At 32.2% G+C, this 12,731-nt stretch overlaps 2 protein-coding genes across 6 annotated transcripts in view; one reads left to right on the forward strand and one right to left on the reverse strand.

Annotated features, from left to right (window-relative positions):
* Window positions 1-12,731, forward strand: part of LOC139424769 (speckle-type POZ protein B) — a 64,623-nt gene that overhangs the window by 14,228 nt on the left and 37,664 nt on the right. The gene's annotated exons all lie outside the window — the stretch shown is intronic.
* The window catches only part of LOC139424954 (cytochrome P450 9e2), an 85,138-nt gene that overhangs the window by 1,728 nt on the left and 70,679 nt on the right, over window positions 1-12,731 (reverse strand). For 4 of the 5 annotated variants that reach the window (XM_087157038.1, XM_087157037.1, XM_087157039.1 and 1 more), the window contains 5 exons: window positions 10,364-10,514; window positions 9,464-9,627; window positions 7,072-7,160; window positions 4,512-4,655; window positions 727-889 (listed from right to left, as the gene is read on the reverse strand). In XM_087157038.1, coding sequence (XP_087013164.1) covers window positions 727-889; window positions 4,512-4,655; window positions 7,072-7,160; window positions 9,464-9,627; window positions 10,364-10,514 — 711 coding nt within the window. Of the gene's footprint in view, window positions 1-726; window positions 890-4,507; window positions 4,656-7,071; window positions 7,161-9,463; window positions 9,628-10,363; window positions 10,515-12,731 lie in introns of those variants that run through there. The other variant, XM_087157040.1, reaches the window with a different exon arrangement.

Here is a 12,731-nt window from a genome sequence, read left to right on the forward strand (position 1 = left end):
ACTAGAATTTATTTGTTTATGCAGGTTTTTCCATTGCAGTTCACTTATTTCAATTTTTAATAGACTTAATTATAGTCAAAATTTTAACCTTTTTAAAGAGATATCAGTTTTAGAAATTTTATCTTAAAATTTTATACTATAGCTAATAGGTTTATTTCTAATAGGTTTAACGAATTACATGTCATTTATTTGAATTCAAATTTATTTTAATGATTTAGTATTTACCAAAAAGATATAATTTTTCTAAAAAAAAAGTTGTTATATGGATTTGAATGATTGTTTTGAATTCTTAGAATTTTGTACATTTGCAATGTACCTAAGTTAGTAGAGATTGAAGCGAGCTTGGTTTGCGAAGCAAACCATATAAGATTGCATAGCAATTTTCGGGGGTTTGCGAGCGGTAGCGAGCAGGGAGCGCAGCCCACTAGTATTTAAAAACTTGTTGTATCATCTGGGCTCATATAAATTTTCAAAAACTGAGAATAAGGCAAAGATTGTGATAATTTTTATCCAGGTGGAAGGACATCGCCAAATTCGCAATTTTTAAAAAGCTGTTCGTTCGTTTTAAAGCCCAGATAATTCTTCACGGCAAATCATACATACAGTTAAAAATCGTAGTTTTGTTTCAAGGTGTAAGGCACTTTAACTGTGCCATGAACCGAAACACCATGTTAATTCATTATTTGCGATCACGTAAGAAGAATGAATGAATTAAAGAGTACTCACTGGTGTCTTATCACATGGCTTAGTCTTAAAGCAGCTGATAATATATACAAGACAGACTTTGGCTTCAAGCAGAGCGAACCTCATGCCGATGCAATTTCTCGGACCATGTCCGAAGGGTAGATACACGTAGGAATCTCTTTTAGCTATCTCTTTCGCTGAAAATCTGAAATATTAAGTAAACAAACCATTATAGTTTGCATTGTCTACTAAAATAATTTGTTACAAAGTGTCAGAGAATGCCTTCCTTTTCTTTCAAACTACAGTTTTCAACAATTCCTTGAAACTACATTTGTAAAAAGTAAACATATGGGGGGGGGGCATATTTTAGATAACTCAAGCATTAACTACGAAGTTTAAAATGTTGAATTACTTTTTAAAATATCAAATTGCAATTATAAAACTGCAATGAGAAAAAAAATCAGCGTTTGAAGCTTCATATTTTTTTTTTATGGTTTACATAAAACTAATTTTTTCTATACTTAAAGAATTAAATCAAAAATGTAGATTATTTTTTGAAGAAATTAATCTACATTAGTGATTTAAATTGAGCAGATAAGAGGAAAGAGAATTTATCAGTGTTTTCACCCATGGTACAGCGTTTTCTAAGGATGCTATACCACATGAGAAACTTTCATTGCAAATTCCCTTTCACATCTCAAAGAAATTTCAAACTTAAAGTACAAAGACGTATGAAGTTTTAAATATTGAAAAGAAATTTTCAAAATGGAAGTAAATTTATAAGACGATAACTTAGGATTAAGCAAGTGTTTTTCCTCCATAACTTGCTTGCATTTTGATATTTTGAAATCTTTTTTTCAGCAATGGGATACCTGCAAGTGACGCAGTGTGGGTCTAGTGTGTCTACGGTAAGAACTCCCCTTACCACAAAGTCAGAGGCCATCTACTGCTATGGAAACAAGAATAGTGCATTTCAGGCGGGGTAGCTTCTCTTCACTCTAGGGCTAACACAATAGAGCGAAGAAAAAGATTCCCTTTTTCTAACCAACCCGAGACAAAACCTGTTCTAAACAATGACCCCATACTTAAAATAGTTATACCTCATTACCATAGTTACCGTCACGGGTCCAGATAAATTGTTAGGGGAGTTCTTACTTTAGACAAACTATATGTCGATCCTCATTGCTTGTTGAAACGTGGCATTTGTTTACGTTTGCAACTTTCTTTTAATTCTATTTCGATTAAGCCAAGCACTGTCAAGTATCAATTCTCATAGGTGACACATTCTATATTCTTACACAAAGATTTCAATTCGTTCACTATACATTTCTTACTTAACAAAGACAGGCAAAGTCATGTAGAACATGAATAAACTAATTATGCATCGAAGTTGCCAGGTACACAGAACAAAAATATATCATGATTTCAATAAAATTCATAAACAAGTTAAGAAGTTAAGTAGAAGACGAGGAAGAATTATATTTCAACACATTTGCTGTGCGATAAGGCGCTGTATTTAATCAACTTCAAGTTAATTAAGGTTCTGACTTATGTGGAGTAACTTAACTCAACTTTAACACACCATTTTGGGTATGAACGATCAACTGAAGCTGACGTAATAGGTCACATGTGTGGGTATCTGTGATCTTCTTCTTCTTGAAGTGCATGTATCCGATCGAAACTTCATGGTTTACTTTAGGTTTTTCGGAACTCACTTTTTCTACACTTATAAATTAAAATTAAAACTGAGGTGAAACAGAATTTGCAATGAAGATTTTTTCGGTCCTCTTAAGAACCACAGGAGAAACCCTTCGAGGCACATTTCTTTTTTTTTACCTCTAAAGTAATTTTAAAGTAAAAGTTTAGAAAAAAAACGGGTACGGACAAACCAAGCGAAAACTATTTGGTTTCAATTGCTGAAAATTTCTTTACAAACTATCAAAATGTAAATTAATTACGGCAAAAATGCTTAGATTTACGTAGTGGAGATGTTATTCCTCAATAATTTGTTTGCATTTCCATAATTTGCAAAAAAATTTTGAGAAATTTCATAGTTAATTCTAGATTTACCTGATTCCACGTTTCTCGACTTCAAATGTTACGTTACCAAAAAAGGTGATACATAATTTGTCATACAAAGTTTCGCCGCGGTATAGCGTTCTCTTGAAGGCAAAAGTAAGGAAGTTACAGCAATGAGCTGAAAGAATTAATCCAGGACCCACACTGAAGATTTCAAATTATTAGCCAGTAAGTTAGCCAAAAATCTTAAGTATTCGCCAATTTTCGAAAGCCTTCGTCAAATGCAAATCTTAACAAATTTTTATAATTAATTAGCTCCGCATAGAAAACTGTTAAACTATAGTTTGTTTCAGGCTTATATTATTTGGACCCAATTCTAATTGGTTAAGCGGCGCATCTACCGAAAATTACTTGAATCGAATAAAAAAGTGCTGATTTGTTTAGAAATATTCATTTTGATGATCGATTTAAATATATTCTTATCTTCCCATTGAAAAAAATCATTCGCCAATACTTTCGCTAAATTTACGATTTTATTCATTAAATTTACGATTTTATTTGCTAAATTTACGATTTTATCGCATTTGGTGAAGTGGCGAATGCTTAGAGCGGGCCCTGTTAATCTGATTGATTTTCAAACGAAGACAAAAAGATTTCGTCATAATTTAATGCCGTCGTTTTAAAAAGAACTACATAAAAAAAAAGCTTATGTTTTTAAATAATGCTAAATGGTGTCGCTTCAGATTGAGAAACCAACTAAAATCAAAGCTAGTTTTCATTCAAACTAAAACACATTTTAACAAATCTCTAATTAAACCCGTGTTGCTCTATGGCAGCGACTGCTGACATTTAAATAAAACCGATGAAAATTACATACTTGATAATACTATAATATTTGAAAGAAAAATACTCAGGGCCATCTTTGGAACTGTTAAAGAAAACACTGTGTTTGGCCAATTCAGAACAATTATGAATTGTACAGAAAATTTAAGCAACCAAACATAATTCCAGTTAATAAATTCTATAAAATTGGATGGCTGGGTCACATTTATAGATGGGATGATGGTGACCAGAGGCTGACCTTTTGGAAACTTTATTGGCAACCGAAAAAGTTAAAAGACCAAACACTAGACACTTGATTCTGTGGGAAAAGATCTTAAAACCTTGGAAATCAATAAGTGTCTGATTAAGCCAGAAGAAGACGACTAATTGAGAAAACTGTGGCCTGTACAAGACTGTCATGATGATGGACGAAAAATTACAATTTTCAAGTATTTTTATAAAATGTTTTTAAATTATTATTTCTAATGAACAGTTTTATGTATTTTAATCATTTTTTGAATTATTTTTCTTAAATTAAATAATTATTTTTAATTTCTATTTTGATATATTTTAGTTATCTCGAATTATTGTTTTTAAAAATAATAATTATTATATTTTAATAACTATGTTAAAAATTTTAATCATTTTGAATAGTTCTCTTAACTTATTAATGAAATAAATTTACTAAATAAAACAACATTGACTGAAAAATTTATTAAATAAAATAACAAAAGGAGGAAATGATATTAAAAACGATATAAAGAAATTAACAGAAAATATCTTTACAAAATCCGCGTTCGGCTGACCACCTGACCGGAACATATGCTCCTGCACCCCAGAGCCCAAGGTCAAGAAAACTGAGATGGGCACAGTCGGCCTTGGCCCTCTTAATGGGCTGTCGCGCCACTGAGTTAGTTATCTTTACAAAATAATCTAAAAAATTTAGAAACTACAAGTAAAAAAAAGAAAAGTATTAAAATGGTTACCTATCTGGATCGAATTTCTCAGGATTTGGATAATATTTTGGATCTCGGTGGATAACAAATATAGGAATGCCAACAAGCATGTCTTTTTCCAAAATAATACCGGTGTCGCCTAGTTTATATTCTGATGCAACCTTTCTTTCAGTTCTAAGGGAAGAAAAAAAGGATATTTATTTTCGTCTATGAGCTACAATACATGCTATCACTAATCAATAACGTCATCCAATTCACGTTGATTAGAGACTCGGTCTCCGGTCCGGGGCTCGATCCTCGATTCCGTTAAGACTCACCGAGTAAATACAATAGATGTCCTCGTAAAATATGTTTAATCGAAAGTAATATAGTCTGTAGTTAAGCAGTGCCATGTGTAAATTCAAGGATGAGCTCTCGTTTCAAACAATAACAAAATTTTGTTTTGGTACATTAGGCTTACATCCGCCTTCATTGAAATCTGAAATCAATTTGAGTTGCATTTTCATTATAAGAAGCTATCTAGTGGCTCTTAATTACATTTTCATTATAAGACGCCATCTAGTGTCTAATAATTTTATCAGATTCTACACCAAGGGCACAGGAGTCTGGAGAAAATTTCCTTTCCATACAGATCTATGCTTAAATTGAGAAAACGACTTCGTGAATGACTGGTGCCGCCATGTATCCGTCGGATCTGAGCTAAGGTTTACTTTCACCTTTGCGGTGCTCTTTTGCCAAACGAAAGGGTCACCTTTCTGACTTAAATCACAAAAGGGTAATGGCTAGTTTGGTTTGGAAATAACAGGTTGGTTGCATAAGGAAAAGTTGCTCAAATCGTACCACTTCTGATTTCTAAACTATTATTGAGTAGAGAACGCTCTATCGATTAATTTATTAATCTTTTATGACGTGGAGATCCATGCAGAAGAATTAAGTCCTGTTTTAACAAACAGCACATATAAAATTACGCTAGAACTCTGTTACCCATAACATTATATTCCATTAACATTTTGTAAGCTTATAATGTTGTCACTATCCTTGTAACAATTCAAAAATTTAATATCACAATACCTCTAATGCTATTAAAAAATTATTTCGGATTATTCGTAGTATGCTTATTCACTTAATTATAAATGCTCAATACTTTTGAGGTTGGTACGAATTAGACAACTTGTAAGCTGTTTCTTTAGTCATACCATTTTTAGATCTTATGAAAACAATTTCTACTTACTGACAAACAAATAATAATATTAATTTTAGAAGCTGAATAACTGCATTTAATTAATAATATATTTCATTTGTAATTGTCAGTGATTTGTAATTGGTGAAAATTAAAATGTGAAAAGTGCACGATTTAGGCTACTTTCCTATGTTTGTAACGTTTTTGTTATCTGAAAAAATGTTCAAAGGGTACCACAATTAAAACAAAAATGGAATTAAAATAACAAATTTAATGTCTCGTGTGGAGTGATAGGAAATTATACTTTGCTAAACTGCTCCATTATAATGTTAAGGTTTTTTATAAATATGCATAAAACATTATTTTATGTATCCGAGTTTAGCAAAAAGACTTTTCAAATAAAACTATACATCTTTACAAAATGTTTAAATACTAAATACTTTTGCATGTGAAGAACAAACTTTGTAATTACAAACAACAAATTTGTAGGATGAAATTAAGTGCTCATAAATTTTTCACGTGTAGGCCGACGGTAATGGGACTTCTTTTACCCATAACCTGGCTTTGGAAAATTTGCATGGTTTGACATAAAAAATATAAAAAATTCCTACATAAATATTTCTATATAAATATTATATAATTCCTATATAAATATTATGCAATTCCTATATAAATATTATATAATTCCTGTATTAAATATTCCTATGGTGTTTTGCCAATTTTAAAATTTTGCCATATGTTTTTGCTATGAACGTAGGGCAAAGTTTTTATATATTTTCTTTCATTTAGCAAATTTTGCACCATACGCGTATGGTAAGTTAGCGTCATAGGTATAAGGGAAAAGTATATGATAAAATTTTTACCATAGGTAAAACCACATTGGGATATCCTATGATATTTTTAAATATATCAAATTTTGTTATAAAATTATGGTTTGCTGTAGTCTTTAAATAAATTTTTCCATAGGCTATAGAAACATTTCTTCACAGCAGTATGGAAATTTATCATATAAATTTATGCATAGACAATAATAAACAAGAGTGATTGAATTAGAGAGAGCGTTGGGCTCATAATTTTTCACATAAATTTTTCGCGTTTAATCTTACAGTAATGGGACTTCTTTTACCTATCATCTGCCTGGGAATAAATGAATGGAAAAAATGATAATATATCAATTAGTATTGTCTTTTTTCTTTTAACCATTAAATTTTGCAAGTGTTATCTGAGCTATCTTAACACTAAATATTTTAACAAGAATATAAAAATATCAAATTAAAATATGGAGCAAGTTTTTAAAAAAATTTTAAGTAAAAACTACACAAAACTAAAAATCTAATTCATCTGCTGTACTAATCGTCTACTAAGAGAGCTACAAGCCTAACATACGACGAGAAGAACGAATTTACTTACCTCACTGCTGGCGGATAGAGTCTTAAAGTTTCTGAAATGATGTTATCTAAATATTTCATGTTGTGTAAAGCTTCGTATGTCAATTCACCCTGTATTTAAATAAAATACGCAGGTTTACAGCATAATTAACAACATTTAAATGAAATAGTAGGTTTAAAAACACCTATGTTTTTAATGCTATTAGATTTTGAAATAATTTTAAGCCTGTACGAGAGAATGACTTAGTAGACTACTATGTTTGTTACATTAAAAAAATGCATTTTTTATTTAAAAAAAAAAACGTTAATATATTGCGTCCGAAAGAAAGGAAATGAATTAGTTTTGCCTTTTTTTTTTTTTTTTTTTTTTTTTTGTCTAAAACACTTTTCGATTTTTTGAAACGTAAAAAATTTAACTTGATTTTATACCAAAAAAACTTTTATTAATTACCGTATATCCCGATGTATAAGTCGACTCTACAAATCCCCAAAAAGTCGGAGGACATTCGTTGATCATGAAATATCGATATATAAGGAACAATGATATATATATGAATAACTCTGTATCAATTTATCCCTTTCGAAAACTATTTTAATATGTATCTTATCATATTTTCTTTACATGTAAAGGTCTTTTTTTAGAAAAAATATTTGAAATTCAGTTCAGAAAAAAAATTAAGGATAACGAAAGTTAAGTTTTTCAAGAATATTCAAAAAATATTAAACAATGAAGTCTTAGAAAACATGCTATAAAGCTACATATTTAAAGATTCCTGAACATTGTATTATAGTATGTTGGATTCAATAATATTAGCAGTAACGCCAGACGGAACCAATCTCTACAATGGATTTTAGCTCATTAACGTGAGCTGAGTCCCACAAAAAATCATCTTCACCTCATCCGAAGAATTCAAAATTTCCTAGTTTTTAAAAAAAATTTATTTAGTTATTTGAATGAACATTTTACTGCTCGTTTCGTATCATTTGGCATAAGATGTCTATATTTTATTTTATAACCAGCGTTGAGTAGCCAATCCAATTTTAACTTAGCAACTATCAATGTTCAATTTCAAATCCAACCCAGTAAACAAAGGAGCTCCTGGATCAATCATTGGGACAAACAAGCCGTCCTGGAGGAATTTTCGAGGGAACTAACCCGTATGGCGATCGAAATGGGCTGCAGGTGGCGTAGAGCAGAACTCTCTACCTATGGCAACACTTCGCATGCTTTCCCCATTAGCGTGTGGAGAGTCATAGAGGAAGGAAGCACGTTAGTTTCTCTTTTGTTTTTCATATAGATTAAAATCTTTTATGTTGGAATACTATATGGAGCTGAAAACTACATTAAACATAGTTCTAAAGAAAAGTATCACGGAAATTTAAAAAAATATTTTTATTAAATATAAAGGAAAAACATCGTAGTACATTCCTACACAACTGAAAAGAGGAGGAGAGGGAAGGGAGAAGGGCCAAAGGCATAATACCGGTTTCTCCCCAGATGGCGTATTCGAGTGTTGCGATCCCCAATTGCGTTACATAGAGGAGAAAACTACAAAAACCTACCAAGGTTAGTCTAATGACAAGGGGATTCTATCCAGTAATCCATCTAACATTGAGTCGTAAACTTAGAATCGGATATTTAACGCCGGTTATAAATAAAATGAAATAATAATCTACTACGATGTATAATAATGACTACGTTGAGGTTGCAGACAAATTTGGATGTTTAAAACCGTAAAAGCAGATTCATTCTATTAATTCTGCAACCGGGATTATGCTTAGATTATATATAAAAATTAACCCTCTGGCGGTCGCTAAAAAAGTTAATCTACATTCTTCTTTGCAGAGCGAAATCTATTTTTCAATGTTATTACATACAGGGACCGATCAAGACAAATTCAGGCCCAAGGCCCACCAAATTTTCCAGGCCCCTTACAAAATATTTTGAAATTAAATTACTGAAGAGTAGTCCTAACAATGAAAAAGAATCTATTGAATGCATGATTCAAGAGAAATATTCTAAAAAATTTTGAAAGCAGACAATTGAAGATTATTTTTTAAAGAAAAAGTTTACGTATCTATAAATTAAAGCAAAATCTAAAACAACAAAACAATGTTATGCCAAAATAAAAAAAGTTTAAAAGCCTCAAATCAGTTATTTTTGCTAAAGGCCGCTGATTAGCTGAATTATTATTTTTTTTATTTATACTTAAACCAACACAAAGCTAGCCCACCTTTCCTTAGACTTTTTATTAATTTTTGAAGCCCCTCAGAAATTGTGGGTCCTAGGCCCATGCCTATTGGGCCTAGGCGATAATCAGGCCCTGATTACATAGAAAAATGGCGGATACGAGAAAAAACGTTTATCCATTATTATTTATACTATTGCCAGTGGTGTTGAAATACTTCCTTACATTTGTCTCCTTTAAGCATTGTGTAATTTCCTGGTAAGCTTTCTCTTGAATGTCCCCATTCAGAGCCAGGCAGTACAGGACGTAAGTTAATAATGTTGCTGTGGTTTCGTAACCAGCCAAAAAGAAAATGACACACTGGGCCACCAACTCATCCATCGAGAGGTCTGAAATAAGAATAAAAGTGAATATCTTGATTAAATTGAAAGATCATCTATAGTGAAACAGCAAATGGTTGGAGATCTTTAATGAATTGAAGATTTTTTTTCTATCCAAAAATTTGAAGTACAATTAAGGAGAAATAATTGAAGATCTTGAACGAAATGAAGATCATCTATTATAAAAATTAAAATGCAATAAAAGTAAAACCTCATTGAAGATCTTCAATTACAAAATTTTAAATACAATTAATTAAACGAAAATAACTGAAGATATTGGATAAACTGAAGATCATCTTTCGTGAGAATTTAAATACAATTAAAGTTAAATAATAAAAAATTTTGATGAACTAATATCATTTTTGAAAATATTTTCGAAAAAAAAACTAATAAAAGAAAAACAATTAAGGACCCTAAATAAAGCCATTATGGGGCTCAGCTATGCAAATTTACTTTTAAAGTCATTTTTTTTTTATTTATATATTGTTTGATTTATTGGTTGATTATTTATTGACATGATTTCTTCTTGATGCTCTTATAATATGAATATACACATATATCATTTAGGAAAACGGCGGATACGGTATAATTCGATTATTCACTCTTAAAAGCTTATTAGCTCTTCAATGTAGAGCAATTTATATTTCCCGATTATTAAAAAAAAGGAGGGGGGACCATTTTTCGAAACTTATTTATAATTGCCGCACTCGCGATCCAAACAAAGCATGATGAAAATGATTCTTACTTTTATGTTCCGATGTATTAAAAATGGTTTGGTTGACGAAATCTTGTCCATACTTTGCAGCAATGTCATCATCATCCACGTCATCCTTTTTCTCACTCTTAGCCGTCTCCTTAGCCGTGTCCATCAACAGTTGAAGAAAATCATTTCTGGTCTACATATATGTAAATAACATAAAATGATATTTCAAGGCAATGATAACATGTAAAGGACAAAAAAACTGATTGTACTGAAATGATGTTTAATATAGTGTGTGATTCCTCGAACTGCTATGACTCCAGCGCACAACGATTTTGCATGGATGCGATGAGGATATCGATGAGAATTTGGGGAATATTGACGAAGTGTCTTGGTCTTGCAGTTGTCCGAGAACATCCCACGCAAGCTGGATCAGCTTCTCCACAAGACAGGCTGTATGAGTTCTGACATTATCCTTTACTAAAGGAAAGTAATCACCGATGACTGCAGCGTAAGATACGACATGCGGTATCATCTGAATACCACTGAGCCGTCAAATTGCATTTCTGAATGAAATGCAGGTCAGCTCGTCCAACTGTGATATTTCCAGATCATACAATTAAACCACCTTATAGGTAATGTTATCCTTCCTGAACGAATATTTTTAATTTTATAACCATCTTTGACCAGCCAATTCAATTTTTGGGTTTACTACTACTAATGTTCAACTACGTAGCCTTGTAGTTTTGAACCCAGTTCAGAAGACAAGGGAGCTCCTGGATCAGGTATTGCAAGAAATTTGCCTTTTTGTTAGACCTAACCCGCATTTGAGTTACAAGGAGAGTAAGATCACGAGAACCTCCCACGGTTACCCTGACTGCAAGAGAACTCTAACTCATGACGTCTACTATTAAGGATATTTCACATCAGCACTGTGGTCGGTGCAAACCAAATGCGTAATTCGTATCGACCAGCCATCGCTGAGATTCGAACCCGGTTCACCTCATTATCCTCGGGCAGCACCGTTTCTGAGTGTCAAAGAAATGCATACCATTTGCCAGGGTGCATACAGAACATTCTCATGAAGCCTATTTCGATTTGGTTGGCTTGAAACCAGGGCTCGAAAAAACTCAGAAATTTTACCCGTCCCCTAGGACGGCTTGTCCAACAATGTACCCGCCCTCCTTTGAAACTAACCCGTAGCTTCTAAATAAATAAAAATATAATTTTCTCTTATTTATTACAAACATTTACATAATTGCAAAAATGAATTAGTAGTTACTAAGATTACATTATTCAGTAATAAAAGAATTAACGGGATTTCCAGATTAGAAGGTCATTTTAGAAATGAGGCGCTAGACTCTTGTAAGAAAAGAAAAATTGAAAATGTATCACGAACATTAGCGGGAAAATGGCCGTCCCCGCGGACGTCGGATCCGAGAAATTTGTTGCCCGTCGTGGACGGGAGGACGGGTGGTTTTTCGAGCCCTGCTTGAAACCCTTCCTGCTGTTGCCAAAAGAAACTGTCCTTAAATTAGTTTGGTATTGGCTGTTCTGTGTCGACGAGTTATTAACTGGACATATCGGTCCGAGTATTTGCTGTGGTAGGACGTGGACAACCTAGTTCTGAATGATGTTAAACATGCCCTTTTCTTCAGATTCGATATCAGATTTGCAATGACAACACTTCTTGCAATTTCAACTGCGTCCGTCACATTTCTTTGTGTTTGTCAGGATTATAGGCTCCAGATAATACGTCTAGCCATAAATTCGGGTAGATGAAGTTGTTGTGTCATTTGCAAGTAAATTTTCCTCAAAACAAAAATCGACAGGTTTAATTTTACCACACAGGTAACAAAAGACGGCAGCTTCTTCAAAATCAAAATTTCTACACTTAAATCCTTTTTCTGTTTTTTTTTGTCCTTTTTCTGGTTAAATCCTTTTTCTGAATACATTTAAATTTTCTTCTGTTCTTTTCTGCCATACTTAAAATTATGGATATTTTGTTTTGATTTAGTTATGGGGAAAAAAATATTTGCGTAATTTTGTTAGATCCACGTGCTCCCTTAATTTTTTGAGCAGTGTATTGGAGGGTAGCCTAAAGCGGGTAGGCATTCGTATTCCGCCGCATGGCGCGCAAGCGCCGATATCTAAAGTATGCCGTGATTACCTGAAGACTCATGAGTTTCAATCAGTCCCAGCGGAGCAGAAGTAAAGCGACATGGCGTAACCAAGCACAAAATAAAAAAATTAATAAGTTTATTAAAAAAACTCTAGATATGTAACTTGTGGCTAATCGAAAGTCGGCTTATTTTTCTCACTGTCAATATTATTATATTATTCTAACACTATTCACCTATAAACTTCGATGTTAAATTTTTTTTAAAATTTTATTTAAGGTTATAATTTTTTT

Source organism: Parasteatoda tepidariorum, chromosome 2 (genome assembly GCF_982258835.1).
Source record: "Parasteatoda tepidariorum strain Cologne lab strain chromosome 2, Ptep-v5.0, whole genome shotgun sequence".
In the NCBI taxonomy this organism is placed as follows: Eukaryota; Metazoa; Arthropoda; class Arachnida; order Araneae; family Theridiidae; genus Parasteatoda; species Parasteatoda tepidariorum.